A 23,239-nucleotide genomic window follows, 5' to 3' on the forward strand; every position below is an offset into this window, starting at 1 on the left:
GCTGATATTAAGTAGCTCCAGAAAATAAACCATTCTTCTTTTGGGTTAATGCAAAATACAGAAATTTTATAAGCGCTGTGGCTGAATGCTTTTTTTTTTTTTTTTTTCCCAATCTAGAAATGCTGGTCTGCTGTTTTGGCAAAACAGATTCAATGTTCTTACTCCTGTTCAATTTAAAAATTGGTTTTCTTTTCATAAAGGTTAATTGATTTCCTGTATTGCATAACAGCGATATTACCCATTATTTGTTTCAGACAGAAAATATGCATATTTGCCCTTTAAGTTATGCTTCTAAAGCCAGCACTTAGTTCTGACGACTTACAGGTTTATTATGGTCTCCTTTTAGATTTCTTAAAATAAACATACAGCTCGAGACCATAGGAAAAGACAGAGGCAAAAGGACACTTTTATTTCATTCACAAACGGGGCGTCTAAAGCAATGATTTTCTCTGCTGAGCCTATTAGCATAGACTGAGCATGTGTGTGTGTGGATTGATTTCTTTAGAAAATAGAACTGTCGTTAGTTTCTGTGCCTTGAAGCAAATGCTGGGAAGCAAAAACTTCCTCCTCCACAGGGAGGTAACAGGTTCCAGCCCAGCCTGCAGGGATGGCATCCCGTATCCACAGATTGGCTGAAAGCTGGCTTAATCTAGAACCATCCTACGCTGAGCCCGGATTCCCAGCTCAGTCCTGGAGATGAGCTGGCTCGGCCTGGGGATTCTGCTCAATAAAAGACTATCCTGACTTCTAGACCAGGAGTCAGCAAATGATGGTCCTCAGGCCAACGCTGGCCTGCTGCCTGTTTTGAAAATAAAGTTTTATTGAGACACAGCCAAGCCTATTTACATACCGCCCATGGCTTTTCATGCTATGGTGGTAGAGTTGCCAGTGGCATAGAAATGGGGCTGGGTGTGTTTTGGTCCCTGTGGCTGAGAACTAAGCTGGGAAGATGAGATGGGTTCCCAGGCGCTCACTTCCTACAGGTGTGAGTCACTCTGGCGTGCCCAGGTGCTCTGTCTTTTTGCTGCTCCGGGAACTCGAGCATGGATGGGCAGAGAGGCGGGGAATGCTGCTGGAGATGTACGCTGCGGGCATTAGTGAGCGTGTAAGCTTGCAGAGGAATGAGGTCTGTGGGGACCTGCCCGCTGCCATGGTAACCAAACGACCGTCCCAGGGTTGGGGCTGGGCTGGAAGGTATGTTATAAACTGAGCGCATGGCCGAGTCCAGTCAGCAGATGTATTTTGACTGGCCCATGGATCCTTGATTTTCTTTATATATGTTAACCGCTTATATTTAGAAATGGGGATATTTCAGTCTAAATCTGGATTTTCAGCTTCCCTTGAAAATTTGAAATCTCTGGACACACTGGGCACCCTCCCTGCTGTCGGTGATGGTCTGGGGTGGAGGAGCGTTTTCTCTTCGGAGAGAACCTGGCTCTCCTGTCCTGGGCGTTTGCTTTTCCTGACACCCAGCTGTTTCAGGCCTGGGTGTTTCCTGCCTGGCCGCTGGGGCCTCTGAGCTTGCACAGAGAATCCGTGTTATTGCAACCTTCTGTTCCTAGGGGTGGGGAGGCATTCTTTCTCTCCTCTGCCCCTTGCTAAGAGTTTCTGGCTCACTTTGCCTTGCGTGCTCTGAACATATTCCATCCTGATTCTGCTGCTGGGTCTTCCATTTAGGAGGAGCCCTGAACTCACCGGTCACTGAGTACATAGAGCCACTTCTTATATAATGTGAAAGGAAACATATTGGGTGTGAGAGGGTGACCCTGAGAAGGAGGAAAACGAGGTTTTCGCTGGGAATTATTACTTCCTCTCATCATGTTTCTGGTGACGCTGCACCCCATAGCTTCTGAGAAACCCAGAAGTACGTTTGTTGGGACGTAGTCACGGGATATATTTGGGTGTTTTTCTTCCCGCCCCTCCCCCCACCCTTCATGGAAATCTTCAGTATAAGGTGAAAGATTTATACAATCTCAAAAGAAACTAGAGTATGTGCCGGGAGCCAGCACGGGAGATCCCACCCATGACAAGGTCATGCGGAGAGGCCTGATGGGCAAGGCGAGTCAGGTGTCGAGGGGTCCTCTGTCTGAGCATCTACCGCGAAACCAAAATCTGTCTGTTTACTCTCTGCTACACTATACTCTTCTGACATTACCACCTTTTCTCTGGAAAGAGTTAACTTAGGGCTCAGTTAACAGTCTCCTGCATATGAAAAGAAGGTCTCGCTTAACGCCTTTGATGGCTTTCTCACTTATCTGCCTGGACTTTACAACTTGTGAATTGTTTACAGCCCCCCAACTGCAAGAGGCACAAAGCTTAAAACATCTTAAAGATACAGAGCCTTTTTTAAAGAGCTAAAAATCATATTGGTGACGGAGTTCACTGTTGACTCAATGATTGCTGCCAGGCCTCCATATTCTTTATCTTTTAGGCACCTGGGAGGATATTAATCAATGTAATCGGGATGCAGAAATAGGAATAGTAGTTTTGATGTTAGCAACACTAGACTTTTGAGTTAATTACTTTTCTTTTGTTATAAATCACTGTACTCCTTTTACTTGTTATAAGTTGCTATATCTTTGCTATGTAAGAATGTAACTTTATTTAGTGCTTTCTGAGAGTGGCACCAGACTTTAAGAAGAACAACACAAATAAGTCTTCTGGTTGACAAACCCTTATCAGAAAAGGGCTGTAAAATGTTAATTGGCCCTTTGGCCGGAAGATGATGTAAATCACCTAAGACTTGTGTATACAACTAAGTATGCAGAGAGAAAGCCTGGTCTCGATAAGAGTCAGGGCTGCTGACGCTGCATAATTTTGTATTATCCATTGATCTCTATGTGAAATCAAAAGGTATATAAGGCCTTTTCGGACAATAGAGACAGGGCCAGTCACTGGACTGGTTTCCCCTGTGTCTCCTCTTTACTCCTTTTCTGGCTGAATTCCCATCTGGGGCGTGGAGGCTCACCATATCTACTTACTTGCCCCAGCTTCTAAGATCCATGAGAGAGGGAGCTGAAGGTGGGGGCCCCCCCGCTATTCAAGAGGACACCGGTGGCCTAACGTAGATGGTGCAAGCTCCTTGTCTGGACTTTTACTGGCTTTCCACGTAAACCAAGTTATTCAGCCTCTTTTCTCCACTAAATTTTCCTACTATACTATTTCTTCCTAATCTCTTTTTATATTTCTAAATAAATAAGTTTTTTCCTCGCCTACTCCGTCTCCCCTTCGAATCACCCTGGATCCACCGGGGCTGGACCCCGGCAAGTATGGATATATTTGCATTTAATAACATTCATTGAGTTGGACATGATTATTGCTAAGACTTAGGCTGGCCTTTCAGGAAGCCTATATGTCTCTTCGGGTGGAACAAAAATGGAAGCACACAAATAAAAGAAAAGGAAAGAGGTACCTGTCATACTGTTGGGAGTCATGGGTTAGTAATCATTCTGCGCCCCCTTTTTCACTGACATCTCCTATAGAGAAAAAGACAAGAAAAACAGCATGGGTTAGAACCTGGGTTTTCCATAAGGCTTCGTTCCAAACAATAGCATGGACATTAATCAGCTTGATGCCAAACAACAGCACGTGCATTAATCAGCTTGAGGTGATTTGTTACTTTCAACTCAGGATGGAGGAAAGTGAAGCAAAGTGAAGCAGGGGTGGGCTGTGTCATACAGGTAAGTTTACAAGACCTTTCAACTTTCATCTCAGGGTTCCTTCTATGAACATGTCTTTATAGTAATATTTCATTCAAGGTCACATGCCTATTTTCCATCTCAAGCTTTTAAGAAAGCACCAGTTGAGTGGACTTGCTGTTTTTCCCAAGAGTGGCTCAGATGTGTTAGCGTCTTCAACCCAGATCCCTGCATCTCCAGGTGTGACCTGTGGACGTTTTAGCATCGCTGGGAGTTTGTGAGAAATAGAAAATCTGGGTTCTACGTCAAACCCACTCCGTTAAATCTGCATTCGGATGAGACCCACAGGTGATTCACCTGCACTCTGCAGTCTTAGCCAGCCTGCTCTAGAGAACGGGATCCATGTCCTCATCCTAGGCGTGCCTTTTCCTCGGTCAGTGCGGAGGCCCCTTCTTGCCACTGGATCTGTGAGGTCCGAAGGCAGCAGGTGGAGGTGGGCTCACATAAGCGTGGGCCAGAGGCACGGAGGATCAGGGACCAGAGGCACTGGCGGAGCGGAGCCCTGAGGGACTCACAGATGATGACCCCGGCAGCTGCTGGACATGGGCCAGAGCCCTTCTGCGTGCTGCCGGGGACAGAGCAGGATGAGAGCTCTTTTTCTAGAAGGGCTGCCGTATCCAGCGGTGGAGGTTGGCTCAGGTACTGTGTGGAAGCCCAGGGCGAGGGTTCAAGGGCCGGCTGGCAGGAGCTCGCTGGGCGATCGTGATTTCTTCACGTGCAAAATGAGAGGAACACCTGACCTACGTGCGTCACAAGGTTGGTGTTTCTGAAGTGTAAACAGGATGTGAGTGAAAGTGCCGGGTAAACACGAGTTGTAGGAGGAGGGAGGGAATATCCTGAGAAGAAGAGCATGGGGCCTGTGCCTGCAACCTGGGTTTATACTCCCCCACACCTCCTCTGGGGCTTCCCAGGCCACGCTGGCGGTAAAGAACCCACCTGCCAGGGCTGAAGATGTGAGATGTGGGTTTGATCCCTGGGTCGGGAAGATCCCCTGGAGGAGGAAATGGCAACCCACTCTGGCATTCTGGCCTGGAGAATCCCATGGACAGAGAGACCTGGAGGGCGACAGTCCGTGGGGTCACGCAGGGTCGGACACAACAGCAGGCATGCATGTGCTCCTTCGCTGTCTCCACGTCTAATCCCGCGGCCCTGAATTCACGCCTGATGGTCACGCCTTGGTCATCACGTGTTTCCGAGGCTGCTTTTCCCACTAGACTGTAAGCTCTTTGTGGCAGGCGCTATGTCTTTGTCATTTTCATATTTGACATGTGCAGAGTGTGAGACCCAAAACAGACACTCAGGAAACGCACGCTGAACAAGCGAATAAAATTAAATGGATGACAGTTGATATGGCATGGGATGAGATCCCTGAACTGGCGTCTGGTACAAGAGTGAGGATTAACTACTAGGGAAACGCATTCTTGCTGCTGATTGACACGTCAAGGGTCGCCAGCCACAAGCCCATGCTATCTCCTTCAACTACCAGCTGTGCTGGGAGTCAGAGAACCAGGTTCTGAGAGTCCCTGAGCTCAGATCACTCCTCTAGAAGTGACTGTCCAGACCTCTTGTTCTTAGAGACGGAGCCACCCTTAATCCCCTCCCCCCCTGTGGCTCCTGAATGTTCCAGGGGAGGATGAAGGACTTGCCTATGGTGGGCCAGCCGGAGTGCTCCACCTAGCTTCTGGGGGATGTTTAGAGACAAAGGGGTAGGTTGTGTATTCCATCTTTGGTGGCTGCTGCTGCTGCTGCTGCTAAGTCGCTTCAGTCGTGTCCAACTCTGTGCGACCCCATAGACGGTAGCCCACTAAACTCCTCTGTCCCTGGGATCCTCCAGGCAAGAATACTGGAGTGGGTTGCCATTTCCTTCATCCAATGCAGGAAAGTGAAAAGTGAAAGTGAAGTCGCTCAGTCGTGCCTGACTCTTACGACCCCATGGACTGCAGCCCACCAGGCTTCTCTGTCCATGGGATTTTTCAGGCAAGAGTAGTGGAGTGGGGTGCCATTGCCTTTTCTGTCTTTGGTGGCAGAAGTTTTTAAATATCTATTTGTTTTTAGCCGTGCTGGGTCTTCGTTGCTGGGTAGGCTTTCTCTAGCTGCAGCGGGCGGTTGTGGAGGGTGGGCTCCTCGTTCCGGGGGCTTCTCTCGTGGAGCCCAGGCTCTGGGCGTGCCGGCTCGATGGTCTCAGCTCGCTGGTCTCAGCTCGCTGGCTGAGTTGCCGCGTGGCATGGGGGATTTTCCTGGAACAGGGATCGGACTCCTGTCCTCTGCAATGGCAGGCAGATTCTTCACCCCTGGACCACCAGGGAAGTCCCTGCGGTGGCAGAATTTATCAGAAGCTAAAACTCTTAGGCTGCCTGAGGCCATGTCTCTTGGCCACAAGGCAAAAGGCTGAACGTGAGAGAGAGGATGGGCTTGACATTCACTGAAAACCGCAGGGACGAGAAAGCCCTCTGGTCTCAAACCCCTGCCTGCACGTCTCCTGGAGGCCCAGCTGTGTCCCTCACCCCCTCAACCCTCCTGAGCAAGACAGACATCACCCAGGCTGGGTCCAGGTAGATCTCTGCCCTGTGCCACCAAGGGGATCCTGACTGATAACACCCATATCAAAACACAGCGTTAATGCAAATGTGTCAGAAGAGTTCTGTATCCTTTCAAGCATCTTGAAGGTGAAGCTACAACATCCCAGTTATATATACCAACACTTTAAAAATAGCTCTCTTTTAAAAATTTCAACAGAACAGCATAGGAACTGTAGAAAGTTATTGTGTGCATAGCAGAAAGTAGCCCAGAAGAGGAAAAACATCTTATGAAGGCTTAAAATATTTTGTAACCGCCCTGACATCTAGTCCTGATCTTGCTGTTTAGTACTGTTCTCCATCTACCGTGGCACTAATAGCACATTGCTGCTCTTTGCCGTGTGCCTGAAACTAACGTAACGCTGTAGATCACCTATACGCCAACAAAAATAGTGACCCCTGCTCCAGGTACAGGAGCACTTCAGCATTGCTCCACCACACTACGTGCGTGCCGAGCTTAGTCGCTCAGTCGGGTCCGACTCTGTGACCCCATGGACTGTAGCCCGCCAGGCGCCCCTGTCCACGGGATTCTCCAGGCAGCAATACTGGAGTGGGCTGCCATTCCCTTCTCCAGGGGATCTTCCCGAGCCAGGGATTGAACCCAGGTCTCCTGCGCTGCAGGCAGATTCTTTATCATCTGAGTCACCAGGGAAGCACTGTGGTGTACTGCTTCCATTTTTCCAGCACGAATACATTCCTATATTTTGCTATATGCCTGATACTAACACAACACTGTACCTCATTTATGCTCCAATGAAAAATAACACATTCCTGTTACCATGATAGCGCTCCAGTATGACTGCACTGTCCTCTACTGGCGCCGTGACCAGAGTACTAGTAGTATACTCCATTCTGTTACTAGTAGTATACTCCATTCTGTTACTAGTAGTATACTCCATTCTATTACTAGTAGTGTACTCCATTCTATTACTAGTAGTATACTCCATTCTATTACTAGCATACTCCATTCTGTTACTAGTAGTATACTCCATTCTATTACTAGTATACTCCATTCTGTTCCTAGTAGTGTTTTTTTTTTATTCTTACATGCGTTCCCAAACATGAACCCCCCCTCCCTAGTGTACTCCATTCTGTTACTAGTAGTGTACTCCATTCTGTTACTAGTAGTGTACTCCATTCTATTACTAGTATACTCCATTCTGTTCCTAGTAGTGTACTCCATTCTGTTCCTAGTAGTATACTCCATTCTGTTACTAGTAGTATACTCCATTCTATGACTAGTAGTGTACTCCATTCTGTTACTAGTAGTGTACTCCATTCTGTTACTAGTAGTATACTCCATTCTGTTACTAGTAGTATACTCCATTCTATTACTAGTATACTCCATTCTGTTACTAGTAGTGTACTCCATTCTGTTCCTAGTAGTGTACTCCATTCTGTTACTAGTAGTGTACTCCATTCTGTTACTAGTAGTATACTCCATTCTATTACTAGTATACTCCATTCTATTACTAGTATACTCCATTCTGTTCCTAGTAGTGTACTCCATTCTGTTACTAGTAGTATACTCCATTCTGTTACTAGTAGTATACTCCATTCTATTACTAGTAGTGTACTCCATTCTGTTACTAGTAGTATACTCCATTCTATTACTAGTATACTCCATTCTGTTACTAGTAGTATACTCCATTCTATTACTAGTATACTCCATTCTGTTCCTAGTAGTGTACTCCATTCTGTTACTAGTAGTGTACTCCATTCTGTTCCTAGTAGTGTACTCCATTCTGTTACTAGTAGTGTACTCCATTCTGTTACTAGTAGTGTACTCCATTCTATTACCAGTAGTGTACTCCATTCTGTTACTACAGCACTTCATTCCTGCACGACACTGTTAATACTCCTGTAGCATTAATAGTGTATTCCTGTTCCTATTCCTACAGCACTCTAGCGTTTCATATTATTTGGTGCTGTTTTCCTGCAACGAGCTCTCGAGCTTTAGACGGTGGCTAAACGCTCTGAGCAGGCAGGCGCTCCGTGGCTGTTCCGGGGTCGCCCCCGGCATGAGGAGGGTCTCAGCTCGCGCCCTGTGCAGAGGGGGACGCATAGAACCTCCCCTCCCGAGCCATCCCAGGGGTCACGGCGTCCAAGGAGGAAAACAAGTTCAAAGAGCTTGAAGAGGAAGGAAGCCAAGTGTTTCATTTGTGGGAAAGTGGAAAGAGCTCGGGGCTTCTCCCTGGGCAGGCGACTGGGCGCAGGGAAGAGGTCGGGGGCGATGTGAGCAGAACTGACCGCCATGCTGCCCCTGCCCTGGAGGCCACCGTTACAAGAGGCCCACTGCTCCTGGGAACAGGGGCCTCCAGTGAGACCCAGCGAGGGTCTGCAAGCTGCCCCTCGGAGCTGAGGGTCCCTTGACGGCCGCAGCGTTTCAGCACAAACTGAGTGTGCTCTTAGCTTAGTCCCTAGTGAACCACTGCTAAACCCGAACATTCCTTTCCCATGACACATTCATTTGTTTGACTGGTTAGCCCAAAGGGCTAATGGAGGGCCAACTCTGTCCAGGCGCTGCCCCAGGCTTTGTCCAAAGACAGCACTTAAGCCTGTCCATGTGGGGCTTCTAACCTACCAGAGGGAGAGAAGTGGACTACACCAGTGAAATATGCAGACAGGTTTCACCTGACGTGTCTTCTTCAGGGCAGACTGGGCCACGAGGAAAGAAGTCATTTTTACCGGGGGCAATCTGGGAAGGCTTCTTGGTAGAGGTGACCCTGTATCTGAAGACTTCTTTATGATAGGCCTCTGCCCAGCAAAGGATTCTGCAAGAAACAAGCCTTGTGTAGAAAAACTAGTAAATTCCCTCAAATCACACAGGTTGAAGCAGGGAAGAGATCCAAAGTTATCTGAGGTTTTAAAAGTTCTCAGTGGCTGCTGAGTGAAAGCAGGCCGGCCAGGAAGCTGTGGAAGGTCTGGGGAGAGAGGAAGGGAGCTGGAACTTGGTTGGTGACGGTGAAGGTGCTGATAGGGGAGCGACTCTCATGACATTTAAGAGGTAGAAATGAGAAGACATGGAGATTAACGTGGCATGAGTATTTAATCCCGGGATAAACACTGGGGATGCAAACACGTTCAACCCAGAGGCCCTGGGCGCTCACGGAATTTACAGGCCGTTTTACAAGCTGGCCAGGAAGGCGGACACCACTGACACAGGGCGGCTGAAAATCCGAGCCACGTGAGGCATGTTCCAGGAGGCGGTGCCGAGAGTGGCTGGGGGCCGGCACTTCCTCTGCCCGCTCCACCATCCCCTGCCCCAGGCCAGGGGCCCCGGGCAAAACATTCCCCTTGGAGGGAAGGAAAAAGTGGGCCTTCGCCTCTCAAACACATGAAATGCATTTATATTTTAAAAATACACGTGATGGAACGTTGCCATCTGGAACTCCAAAACTGAAAAGCGAGTGGGATTATTATGGATATAACGACATCCCTTCTATGTGGAATCTAAAAAGAAAAGATACAAAGGCACTTACAAAACGGAAAGAGGCTCGAGGACTTGGAAAACGAACTTACGGTTGCTAGGGTGAGGGGAGAGATGGGGACTTTGCGAAGGTCACGTACACACGGCCGTATTGGGAATGGATGACCAGTAAGGACCTACTCTAAGCACGGGGACCTCTGCTCAGTGCCGCGCGGCAGCCTGGACGGGAGGGGAGTTTGGGGGAGAACGCATACACGTGTATGCATGGCTGAGTTCCTTCACTGCTCCCCTGAAACTATCACAACATTGTTAATCGGCTAAACCCCAATACAAAATAAAGAGTTTAAGGCTAACAAAAAAAGAATTAGGTTTAGGGACTTTGGAAGACTCTGGGTCCATGTCTCCCCTGTAGGCTCAGGGACTGCAGCCAGACTATGCCACATGCGGTTCCTGGTGGCTCAGACAGGAGAGAATCTGCCTGCAATGCAGGAGACCCGAGTTCGATCCCTGGGTTGGGAAGATCCCCTGGAGGAGGATATGGCAACCCCCTCCAGTATTCTTGCCTGGAGAATCCTACGGGCAGAGGAGCCTGGCGGGCTGCTGTCCATGGAGTTGCAGAATTTCAGTGAGTCAGTGGGCGGAGGACGGGGGCAGAGGTGCTGCTGGGCCTGGCAGAAGGGGACGCTCCCTGCTCTGGCAAAGACGAGGCAGATGGAGAGCAGACACACGAGGGCACACAGCCTGCCCGGGGCTGCCTCTGCTCTCGGCACAAGGAGCCTCTCAGGAGAGAGCCAGTGTCCTTATCATGCAACGAAGCGGCACATGCGCTCCACACTCAGGGGGCACTCCATCCTTACAACTCCTTAACAGAGCGCCTTAGCATTCTCCTCCAGAGCTTCATTCTTTTAGCTCAGTGGATCTCGACTATTTGGGGGTGTGGTCTACTCAAGGAGCGTATGAAGGACACAGACAGACAGATCAGCGTTTATTTTCGTGGGCTCCGCAGACACACATACACACAACCCGTCAGCAGATGCCACACGGCACTCCAGCTGCAGACCGTGAGTCCCATTAAAACGCAGTCACACATGGAAAAGACAAGCTGAATATGAAAAGAAAAGTGAAAGTGAAAAGTGAAGTTGCTCAGTCGTGTCCGACTCTTTGCGATCCCGTGGACTGTAGCCCACCAGGCTCCTCTGTCCATGGGATTCTCCAGGCAAGAATACTGGAGTGGGTTGCCATTTCCTTCTCCAGGGGAATCTTCCCGACCCAGGGATCGAACCCAGGTCACCCACATTGCAGGCAGACGCTTTAACCTCTGAGCTACTTGCAAAGAATGAAAAGGAGATCTGAGAGCTGATTTTGGTAGGTGGCAAAGAGGACAGGGCCTCCCAGCAGCAGATCCCTTTGTGGGTGAAAGGAGAATGGTTTCTGAGAAGCAAGACTGGAGGCTGAAGAGGCCCCTCACCCAAGGCCCTGGTTCAGGGCTGCCTCATCCACGACCTCAGAAACCAACCCAAGTTCTGGATCATTCGATAGGAACCACTCATGGTGCCTGCCCTTGGGGAGCAGACCCACCCTGAACCTTTAGGGCAGCAGAGCTGAACAGGAGGGAGAAAGGTACATTTGGAGGCTCGGGGGAGAATGTGATGATTCTGTCTGCAAGACAGGACCTTGGAAGTTGGCTTTGAAAAGGAAGGAAAGTTGGCTTTGAAAGGAAGCCAGGAACACTCCCAGCAGGGGACCAAGTGTGGCTCGTGAACGGCAAGAGTAGAGGGCACCGCATCCTGGCACAGGGGCTGTGATGCTGGGCGGGGCGGGGCAGGCAGTGGCTGACAGCGAATCTGCAAAGGTAGTTTGGGGCCAGACGGTCTAGGGTCTTGGGAGGTTTGCTATGGGAGCCAGACTTGGTCCTGTGAGGAACGGGGCGCCGTGGGAGGTCCTTCGGGGAGTGAGCTGACTTGAGAAGCTAACTCTGCCTCGGTGCCGAGAAGCCCGACCCCTTTGGTGGCACCCTCCTGTCTCGGTGTCCAAAGTCACCAAGTTAGACCAGAGAGAACCCCACCTTGTCAGAGGCCCCGGCCTTGACTGCACGCCCCGTGTCCCCTCGTGAGTTCCTTCGTCCTTATCAAAACCACAACCTTGAAGGGACAACCGTGCAAACTCCCCCTGGGAAAAGTCTTTCCATGAAGACCGAGTGAGTCATTGCTTATAGAGTCTGCACATTATGGAAACGGAACACGCATCACCATGGTGGAAAAGAATGTAGAGAGAATGTATGCACATGCATAACTGAGTCACGCCGCTGCACAGCGGCAGTTAGCACAACTGTAAGCCAGCTGTGCGCCAATAAAATAAACGAGACACGCGCCCCCTCATGGCCCACGGCCACCTGTTCTGGGGAGGCTGTCTGCAGTCCTAGCTCGCTTCTTCTTGGCCTCAGGGCATCTGGATCGTGAGTTATGCATGCTCGTCTGTTGTGTCCTCCGCGGGTGCTTCCCGGCCCACCCAAGGACGCCGAGAGCGGGCCGCGCAGGCTGGGCAGGAGTCCCGTCCACAGGCAACTGTCTCGGTTCGGTTACAAGGTCAGACGCTCGCATCGTGGGCTATCACAGGCTCTAGGCCGAGGTGGCGAATCCCGGGGCGGTTCTCAGGGCTGGTCTGACCAGTGCTCACGTCACGGACACGGGGACACTCCGGGCTTCCCCTGCAGAAGGCCGTGAGAGGCCGTGGAGACGTGAGGAAGGCAGCAGCGCAGGGTGTGTCGTGAGGGTGTGTGTGGACGGCCAGGCGGGTGTTGACTAGGTCCGTGGGGCGCTGGGCACCTCGCGGGTTTGTGGGGCCAGTGTCCCTCCCAGCCCCACGCTGGCCTGGTCCCCCACCACCTGTCTCTGGGTCTGGAGTCATGGCTGGGTGGGGGCTGTGTCCTCCGAGGGGGCTGCACCCGCCTGGAGGGCACGGTGGTCACGACTCTCTCTCTCTCCCCGCTGCAGTGTCTGATTTTCTCCCTTGCCCCGCATCAAGGCTTTGACCCTGATGTTTGGGAATCATTTGTAGGAACAAGCTCAGTCCCAAGTATGGCGAACAGACACCTGGGCTGAGAGCCACTCCAGGTGACTTTGAGTCTCAGGTTGCAGTTTGCACATTTTGGCTGGGTGTCTTGACTCTCCGAGCCACCTTTGTGAATTGAGACCACCGTCCCCCAAGCCTTCAGGTTATGATGAGGACCAGGGAACTTGAAAATGTTTTGTAAATTTAAAAAGTCAGACACCGGCCCACGGTATTGGCAGGATGTCTTCATTATTTTATCTATTTATCCTGGGGTGGCGCTGTGCGACACGTGGGATCTTAGTTCCCTGGTCAGGGATCGAACCCATGTCCCCTGCAATGGAAGCTTGGAGTCTTAAGTACTGGACTGCAGGAAAGTCTCTGTCTTCGTTATTACAGTCACTATTATCAACACCCGTTCATCCCCTGGCCAGCCCCAGTCGTGGTGGGAGACTGGAGCTATTATCTGGCTTCTAGGGGCGCCCTGTCTCCAGGCAAGTATGCTGGAAAGAGTATACTCTTTCGACTTCACACTCAGGGGCGCCCTAAGGTGGGCTGAAAAGACAGCACCAAAGCCCACCTCCTGAGACCTCAACATAAAATGCAGGTGGAATTGCTCCTGTCTCCTCTTCCCAGATTGAATTCTACTTTCTGTGAATTATTTTTCTCTTTCAAGTTCATTTAAAATTGTTACAGGGATCCAGGAGGGTTGGGTACACAGATGAATTTGTAGCTACTTTTACAGCATCCCTGGGGCTTCCCTGGTAGCTCAGAGGTTAAAGCGTCTGCCTGGAATGCGGGAGACCCGGGTTCGTTCCCTGGGTTGGGAAGATCCCCTGGAGAAGGAAATGGCAACCCATTCCAGTACTCTTGCCTGGAGAATCCCATGGAGGGAGGAGCCTGGTGGGCCGCAGTCCACGGGGTCCCAAAGAGTCGGACACAACTGAGCGACTTCACTTACTTTACAGCGTCCCAAACGCAGCCCCAAGCGTCCTTCCCTGAGGTCTCTGCATTTTAATAGTGAGTCTAGGATCCAATGAAGTGAATGCATAATGGTTGAATTTCTGATGATTATCATAACGTAAGCACTCATAGAGAAGAGACGGCAGAGCTACTCAAACCATACAACACTGTGACCCACCGTTTCTACTGGGGAGTGTAGTATGACAAGTTCAGTGCAAGGGGACGTCCCTGGTGGTCCAGACTCCACGCTCCCAATGTCCAGGGCCCGGCTTCCACCCCTGGTCAGGTAACTAGACAGCACATGCCCCAGCTAAGAGTTCGAAGGTCACTGCTAAAGAGATCCCAGAGGCCGCAGATAGGACCTGGTGCAGACAGGTAGGTAAACGTTAAAAGTAGGACACCTCCCTCGATTCTGACAAACTCCCTAGAGTATAGTGACTGTCTGCCTCAGACATGGTGGTTACCTGGTTCTGTGTCCACGGGTATGGAGCGGCCTCACGTCCACTCTTCTAGCCAACACTTACCCAGCAGCTAGGGCCTCCCGGTGGCTCAGACAGGAAAGAGTCCGCCTGCAATGCGGGAGACCTCGGTTCAATCCCTGGCTCGGGAAGATCCCTTGGAGAAGAGAACGGCTACCCACTCCAGGATTCTGACCTGGAGAATCCCATGGACAGAGGAGCCTGGTGGACTACAGTCCATGGGGTCACAAAGAGTCGGACACGACTGAGCGACTAAGCACACACACAGACATTAAAATAAAAAACAAACAAAAAAAAACAGCCCGAAATTCAGTACAAGGAAAATATTTACAAAGGCAGCACTGTGAGACTAGGGATTAGGTTGATTAAAATGGAACATGAGACTGTAAGTTACTTAATTAAAGTGAAAGTGAAGTCACTCAGTCGTGTCCGACTCTTTGCAACCCCATGGACTGTAGCCTACTAGGCTCCTCTGTCCATGGGATTTTCCAGGCAATAGTACTGGAGTGGATTGCCATTTCCTTTTCCAGCGGATCTTCCCGACCCAGGGATGGAACCCAGGTCTCCCACATTGTAGACAGACGCTTTACTGTCTGAGCCACCAGGGAAGTCTATACTTAATTAAAATGTCAGCAAATACTAGCAGCTCTGCCCTGTGATGGGGCCCAGGTGTTCGCCGCAAGGCATCGCCCCTTGGAGTGCGGGCTGGGAGAAGTCTTCCGCTGGGCGCTGTGGGAGCCAAGGGCCCTGCGTCAGAGACATCGGGACACTCCCGGTGGCAAACCTACAGCTCCCTTTTCAGATTTTCGGCAGTCACCGGCAGCATTTCTCCTCCAGATATCAGACAACACAGCCAAGCTCTGCGGTTGAAAACTGAGCGCAAATGGCTGTGGCTGATTTTTCAGTTCTTGGTAAAGTGATTTTAACTCAACTGCAACCATCTCATTCCGGGGCTCTTCCTTTTAATCTGTGTCCACACTGAATCACAGCTCTAGTGCTTTGGCCACATGACGTAAGAGCCAACACATTGGAAAAGACCCTGATGCTGGGAAAGATTGAAGGCGGGAGGAGAAGAGGACAACAGATGGTTGGATGGCATCAAAGACTCGACGGACACAAGTTTGAGCAAACTTTGGGAGATGGTGAAGGACAGGGAGGCCTGACGTGCTGCAGTCCGTGGGGTCACAAAGAGTCAGACATGACTGAACGGCTGAACGACAGCAACACTGAATCCCTGGCAGCTCAGACGGGAAAGCGTCTGCCTGCAATGCAGGAGACCCGGGTTCGATCCCTGGGTCGGGAAGATCCCCTGGAGAAGGAAATGGCACCCCACTCCAGCACTATTGCCTGGAAAATCCCATGGATGGAGGAGCCTGGTGGGCTGCAGTCCACGGGGTCACAAAGAGTCGGACACGACTGAGCAACTTCACTTCCACTTTCCCTGCACGCAGTCACCATGGGTTGGAAGAAGCGTGGGACCTACCATTAAAACAGAATGACACGGGGGTGTTTAAGAGCCACACAGCCCCAGGTGGGTAAGGTCACCCACCTCAAAGGGAACAGGCGGATGAAACAGGACAGACGTGCCTGCCCTTTGAGGGTGTTCCTGCATCCTTGCATGGGAGGGGCTGAGGTCACAGCCTGTGAAAAAGTCACCTCTGCTTTAAGGCGCGGTCAGCAGCGGGATGGCTGAGGTTCCTGGGGTCGGAGTGGGCTTTCCGACAACCGCCCCAGCCCCCGGGGAATCTAAAGCCCTCTGTTCCCTCTAACTTACTGACACCCTGAGTGGCCCTTGGACCTGTTTCGAGCTGCATAACCCAGCGACAGAAAAGTCAGGAAGAGACTGGCCAGAAACAGTGTCATGGGGCCGACGCTGAGAGGCTCGACCCACCGCCTGCTGTGTTTGTAACACACTGATTCGTGGCTCCCCTGCTCGAGAGGTGGACCATCACCCCTGAGTGCCTCTAAGAAGTCCCCCCCCTAAGAGGAAGCAGACGGCTGGTCTGAGGGCACCTCGGACACCGCAGCAGAAGCAACCTTGGCAGAGGTCTCGCTGGCCAAAGCAAGCGGTTCAAGCTGCCTCTGCTGACACCTGGTGGAGAGGCAGGCGGCATCCCTGAGCCACAGACAGCGGTGGGCGGGCGTGTTGAGGGGCCCGGGAGGGAGGCATCCATCGCCAGGCCGGGGGTGAGGGTCCCACACCCGAGTGCTTACGGGCGGTGAGGGGACTCCCCACGACGTAGGCACGGAAAATATCAGACACGAGGGGGAAATACAACGTTAACGCCATATGGCAAAAAGCACTGCAATATCGTAATGTAAGTAGCCTCCAATTAAAATAAATAGTTTAATTAAAAAAATGTTAACACCAAAGCGGATCATGTTTTACTGGTTTCTTAAAAGCATTAGAAGGCGAGTTAAGGCAGCTCTGCACCCTGCCCCAGACAGCTGCCTAAGAAACGACTCTACCGTTGAACCCCTGCCCATCTCAAGCCATGGAGACGGCGGTACCCAGGAGAAACTTGGGTTTTGCTTCCTCTGGAATCTGCCTTGAGCTCCCTGCAGATTCTGAACCCTGGGATAGAAGGAATATTCTTCCAAACGCGATACTATGAGGACTGCTTTGCTCCTAAAATCCCTTGAAGATGCCAATAAAATGCTCTTAATAATATCATAATGGTTTACTACTAGTTAGATGCCACTTGTGGGGCAGGAAGGCCGTCTGCATTTCAGAGTTCCTACAGAAACAGGCTTCATAAACATTGTACAGTCCCTGTCTTTCCCTTCACTGGGCTCTAATTTAACACTGCCTGACTATTTTAGCAAACTTACTGGTTTCGAATGAGGACAGTGCATACCATATGCAGCCCAGATTTTGTTTCAATGGTGGGTTTCAAAGGCGATTTGAATGCATCAGAGCAGTTATTAGTTCAAATGGGAAAGAATTAATCCATTATATTTTTATGTTTAAGCCTTGAAGAAAGGTTCTTTTTTTTTTTTTTTTAATTTGAACTTTTACTTTTGTACTGGGGTATAGCCAGTTAGTAATGCTGGTGACAATTTCAAGTGAGCAGCAGAGAGACTCAGCCATATGTATACATGTGACGTAACATAATGCATAACAGTAATTACAGGGACCTTGGTTAAGGATTGAATCAGTTGGGGTGAACAGATCTACCTAGGAGGGTAACAAGAAAAAGAACCTTCTAAAAGACTCATGGAGTTGCAATTTTCTTTTCTTAAATCCATGAATTTTTAAACTTCATGTTGGAATATAGTTGATTAACAATGCTGTGTCAATTCCAGGTGTCCAGCAAAGTGATTCAGGTGCACATATACATAAATTCGAATTCTTTCCCTATTTAGGCTATAGTTGCCCCCCAGCTTCTAAGGTGAATTTAGACTATGTATCTCCTTGAATGCGCTGTCTTATATGCATGGTTCTGATCAGACCCTCCTCCCACGGTCAGCAGTGCTAGGACAGGAAGCTCTCCACTTAGCTGGCACGCTGAGTGTTTCAGCAACTTCCTCGCGGTGGCCCCGGTGAAAGGAACACATGTTCTGTTTATGAAGTGTGTGCATGCTCGGCCCACAAGTTGTGTCAGAGTCTTTGTGAGCCTATGGACTGTAGCCCGCCAGGCTCCTCCGTCCATGGGATTTTCCCAGGCAAGAACACTGGAGTGGGTTGCCATTTCCCTCCCCAGGGAATCTTCCTGACCCAGGAATTGAACCTGCGTCTTCTGTGTCTCCTGCATTGGCAGGCGGGTTCTTCGCCGCTGAGCCGCCAGGGAAGCCGCTTATTAAGTAAGAAGGTCCAAACCTCATAACAGCAGTGTTTGCACGGTGTCTGACAGTGGTGGCTACACCTTCCTCAAACGTCAAACACTCCACTGGGTTCCTCTGGGTTTGCTGCGGCACTCCCAGGGGGCCCTGGTACAGGGGTTTGGGGACTGTGGCTGTAGCAGCTTTGCAATCAGTGATTATTTCGAGTGTCTTGTTTTCCCAATCTCTTCTCAGCCCTTGCTCTCTGTGAGCCCAGGACTACATAATTCGACCTTTTAGTTTCACATTGCTGAGTGAATCAGCCTGGTGTCAGCTGCGGAGGAGAGAGCAGAGAATGAAATCTGGCTAGATGTACGCTCATTTCGGGGAATAAACAGGATGTGGCCATCATCTAACAGAGTCTCCTGAGCCTCTGTCACAGCGTGAACTTGCAGTGCAGACTCGAGACAGCAGCAGAGTACAGCCCTTGCCTCGTCTTCGGTGGGAGACGCAACGAGCCGCGTCGTCACCGGAACGGCAGGACACAGGAGGGCGCCGAGGAAGCTAAGTTCTTAGGGGAGAATCTGACGAGCGGCCTGTTAAACACCCCAGAACATGTGTAGTGAAAAGTGAAGTCTCTCAGTCTTGTCCGACATAGACTGCAGCCTACCAGGCTCCTCCGCCCATGGGATTTTCTAGGCAAGAGTACTGGAGTGGGTTGCCATGCCCTCCTATAGGGGATCTTCCCAACCCAGGGATTGAACTGAGGTCCCCCACACTGCAGGAGGACTTCATTTTTTTTTTTTTTACCAGCTGAGCCACCAGGGAAGCCCAAGAATACTGGAGTGGGTAGCCTATCCCTTCTCCAGGGGATCTTCCCAACCCAGGAACTGAACCGGGGTCTCCTGCACTGCAGGCAGATTCTTCACCGTCTGAGCCACCAGGGAAGCCACGGACTAAACCAGCGGTTCTCAAAGTTCGGCAAACACTTGGAGGGCTCCTACAGCCGACTGCTGGGCTCTGTCCCTAGGGTCTCTGATTCAGCCGGTCTGGCGGTGGTGTGGCGTCAGGGTGTCTGGGAGTCTGCACGTCTGACGAGTTCCCAGGCGATTGGACTGTCCTTTCCAGGAACCACGTGTTGGGAGCCATCAGCCTACCAGACCTGGGAGCCTGTTAGAGGCGCTGGGGGCCCTCGTGGTAGGCTACACTGGACGCTGGACGGGGAGCCCCATCTCTCCACTGCTGACTAGCCTGGTCAAGCGTCTAGAACATACCAGTGAAGAGCTGCTGATCAAGGCCCCCAGCTCTGCGGCTGGACAACTGCCTCCTCTGAAGGCCACCTGCACTTTAAGTGAGACACTTAAGTCTCCCGGGGATAGAGGAACAGGAGACCTGGAGATGTGAAGGGACTTTGCATTTTCTTTTCTTGTTTTATTTTATTTTATTTTATTTTTTTATTAATTTTATTAATTTATTTATTTTTTTAATTTTAAATTCTTTAATTCTTACATGCGTTCCCAAACATGGCATTTTCTTTTCTTAAACTAATTTTTATTGGAGTTGTGAAATGGAGTGTTTCCTGCCACATCAATAAGCAAGGATGTCACGATCATCAGCTATTCTGGCCCTCCAAATGCGAATTTCTGAGCCTGGCGGGCACCCAGGAAGAGCGATGCCACCACTTCCAGCCGTGAGTGAGGAACTGAGGATGTGAAAAATCAAACTGCAGGATGTTGGCCCCAGGTAGCTGGGATGCGTATGCAAGGAACACGTCAGTGAGTCCAGTCTCTTGCATCTTCCCATACATAGAAAAGCGCTAAATTCATTCATCCGTGATATCTGGTTTTCCTTCATTAACAATAGCCTTTTGCTCTTCAGACTACCAGCCTCTTGTTGCAAACGTCTATATGATCTGGTTCCTCCCCTCCCCTCCTTGGAGCAGCTCTCTCAGGGTTACTTGAGATCCTGTCTCCTGGGCTTGGAGCCCTAAAACTTCCCACCGAATAAAATATACCTGTCATTTTGTAGGTTGTGACTATTTTTAAGTCAACAGAGTATAGTTGCTTTAGAATACTGTGTTAGTTTCTGCTGCACAGCAAAGTGAATTGGCCATATGTATCTATATTCGTTGTTTACTCACTCAGCTCTGTCTGACTCTTTGAAATCCCGTGGACTGTAGCCCGCCAGGCTCCTCTGTCCATTGAATTTTCTATGGAGTAGGTTTTCATTTCCTTCCCCAGGGGGTCTTTCCGACCCAGGGATCAAACCCACATCCCTGGCGTTGGCAGGCGGATTCTTAACCAGTGAGCCACCAGGGAAGACCGCTATACATATATTCTATCTCTTTTGGATTTCCTTCAAGTCTCGCATTTCCAAAGAGGTCGGATTTGCACTCTGCTTACTTGTAAGGATGGGGCCCGACCATGGAGGCTGCAGGGAAAGCGGGTTTTAATCTCGAGGAAGGATTCTCAGGGCGGTCAGCTGAGAAGCCTTGCCACCATCTCTGGGTCTGGGTCCGGGGAAGACATGCCTAGAAAAGGCTTTCTGGCTGACTGTTGAGAACTGCTGCTCGTGAGAGAAGCACTGGGGTATAAGCTGAATCACCCTGCTGTCACCCTGAAGCCATCCACCTGTTTACACCTGCCCACAATCGTGCTCCGTGACCCAGAGCTCCTGGACACCTTTGTACCATTTCACTGCCACAGGCCTGCAGAGAACTCTTTCCCTGACTCTGGCCACGCTTTCTTGGGGGGCAAAATCATGACCCGAGTGGTTGATCCAAATCACGTTGCTATGCACACCCAAAGTGCCACCTATATGCACCGAGGGGCCCGCTGTAGCACGCCAGCAGCACCCTACCTGGACTTCTGCGCTCAGGTCACACTTGCCCTCGCTCCTGCCCATGACTGCCTTCCTCGAGCAGGGTTCTCCAGCGGGGGCTCAGACCAGCTGCGGAGCATCACCCCGGATCGCCCTAGAAATGCAGACCCGTATGCCCCTCCCCAGACCCACTGAGTCAGAACCCGTGAGAACAAGCCCTCCAGTGATGATTCCGATGCCACTGGAGTTCGAACCCTCCTGCCCATCACCACAGGCCGGAAGGTCTTCACAAGGTGGGCACGTCTCTGTGCCTACTCCCAGCAGCTTGTCCAGTGGTCAGCCCAGAACATTTGTTGGGCACCGATCCGAGGGTCGCCCCACTTCCTGCTCATCGGAGAGAGCAGCCCTTGGCGTGTCGCCTCTGAGGGTTTGCCAACGCTGCGTCTACATCCTCTCTCGTTTCTTGTGGGTTGTGTGCTCCATATTCTCAAATCAGCTCCCCCTAAATCCTCTCCAGCATTTTTTTTACACTCCTTTCAGCTCAGGAAGCCCAGAACGAGATGCTGCGTTTCAGCCGGGCTCTGTTTCCTGCAGGGGGAGGGGTGTTTCTGCAGGGTGCTTCAGTTCCCCTCTGCCAGCCTCAAGCTCATTTTTTGAACAATAGAAGGAGATTGCTGATTCATGTTTGGCTTGCGGCTGGCTCCAGGCGTCTCTTTTTCTCTGGCTGTACGTGTGCCGCTGGGACACGATGATGCTCTATTCATCCCTCCGAGTTAGAAATGCCAGCAGCTCAGCGAGGCAGCCGAAGGTCCCCCTCCCCTTTGGCTTATTTAAAACCTTCCCATAAATGACACGTTTTGAAATACTACACAGCGTTCACTCTGAGACATTTGGCTTTGGCCAAGAGAGCTTATCTTTTTATTAGCTGCTGCTTGCACAATGCCTGGTACCCTGGAACCAGGATTCTTAAAAACTGCCCATGGGGTGAATCACCTCCTGGGGTTCAAACTCGATCCTTCTATCCTGCCCTGATATGGCGGAAAGACAGTGCTCACATTCAGGCTCACGCTTGCATCATTAAAGAATGGGCGTGACCTGCTCGAGGTCTGATGGTCGGGGGGCTCCGCCCGCCCCTGACCCCGTGTGCACACTGCCTGCTCGGCCACTGTTGGCCCCGCTGTAGCAGTGAGGCTCGGGTTGCCCCTGAGCACAGTGCTGCCAACAGCAGCTGCGGCCAGCTGTGGGTTTTGTTTCCCAGTGGCAAAGTCAAACCGGTGGGACTGCTTCACGTTCCTAGAACGCGGTCCCCCTCAGCTGCACGCCCACATCCCCTGGGGGGCTTTGCAGTCCCAGTGCCCAGGCTGCACCCCACACCACTGAGTGTTTTGTGAGTCAGCCCTCAGTTCTGTCAAGCACAGGGGCCATTTGGGGGTCCAACCAAAGCGGAGAAGCACGGTCCCACAGAGGCTCTAAAATAGTGTCCAGGAGGTCCCGCTACCCGGCTCCCGTTCCCTTCTCATCTCTTCTCAACACAGAGGTCAGAGTGGCCCTTTGAGAATATAATCCTGCTCGTGTGGCCTGTGCCCCCAAACCCCCGCCCCCATCAAGGCCCCCCGGCTCGCCCTCAATCACCGCTCTGCCGTGGTCTCCTCCTTCTCTCTGCACTGGGTTGTTCCTCTGCCCGAATGCTCATTCCCCGGACACCTGCTCAGTCCCTCCCTCACCCCCGCTGAGTCGTGAAGCTAACTTCTCTGAGATGCACCCTCAGAACCCCCCAGTGCCTGCTGTGGCCTGCCCCTTCCCCACGCTCCAAGCCTTCCGACCGACAACCCTTCTCCCGCCCCTCTTCCCCGTGGGCTGCAGCGCCTTGTAATGCGCGGCACAGTTTATTTCTGGTTTTCCTGCTGCTTTTTGTTGTTGCCTATTGTTTCGTCTCCCTCTGCTGGGACGTAAACTCTTTAAGGCGCAGGGTCTTTGTTTTGTTCACTGATTCCCCAAGTGGCACACAGTAGGACTTAACACAGTGGTGCATTACTATGTTTGTTTGTTACCCAAACGTTACTGACTGGAGACCTTTCAATCTTCACTTACATAAGAGATCGACAGCCACAGGCATTCGTTTCTGCAAAAATCCCCCAGTCAGTGACGTGTTAACATACATTATTAGACGAAGAGCAAGAGGCAGCGTGCATGCTCAGTCATTTCTGACTCTTTGCAACCCCATGGACTGTAGCCTGCCAGGCTCCTCTGTCCATGGAATTCTCCAGGCAAGAAGAATGGAGTGGGTTGCCATCTCCAGCTCCAGGGGACCTTCCTGACACAGGGATTGAACCCGCATCTCTTGGGTCTCCTGAACTGGCAGGCAGATTCCTTACCACTGTGCCCCCAGTGGCCCCATCTGAGGGTGGTGGAGAGAGATGTGGGCTGAGTTTTCTTCAGGGGATGCATGAAGAAAATGAATTT

At 51.0% G+C, this 23,239-nt stretch overlaps 1 protein-coding gene across 5 annotated transcripts in view; it reads right to left on the minus strand.

Moving 5' to 3' along the window:
* THRB (thyroid hormone receptor beta) overlaps window positions 1–23,239 on the minus strand; it is a 437,024-nt gene that overhangs the window by 118,374 nt on the left and 295,411 nt on the right. For all 5 annotated transcript variants that reach the window (XM_018041847.1, XM_018041845.1, XM_018041848.1 and 2 more), the window contains exon 3: window positions 3,413–3,476. In XM_018041847.1, the coding sequence (XP_017897336.1) occupies window positions 3,413–3,434 (22 nt within the window). In that variant the 5' untranslated portion in view covers window positions 3,435–3,476. The remainder of the gene's footprint in view (window positions 1–3,412; window positions 3,477–23,239) is intronic.

The sequence above is a fragment of the Capra hircus genome, chromosome 27, assembly GCF_001704415.2.
Source record: "Capra hircus breed San Clemente chromosome 27, ASM170441v1, whole genome shotgun sequence".
Classification (NCBI taxonomy): Eukaryota; Metazoa; Chordata; class Mammalia; order Artiodactyla; family Bovidae; genus Capra; species Capra hircus.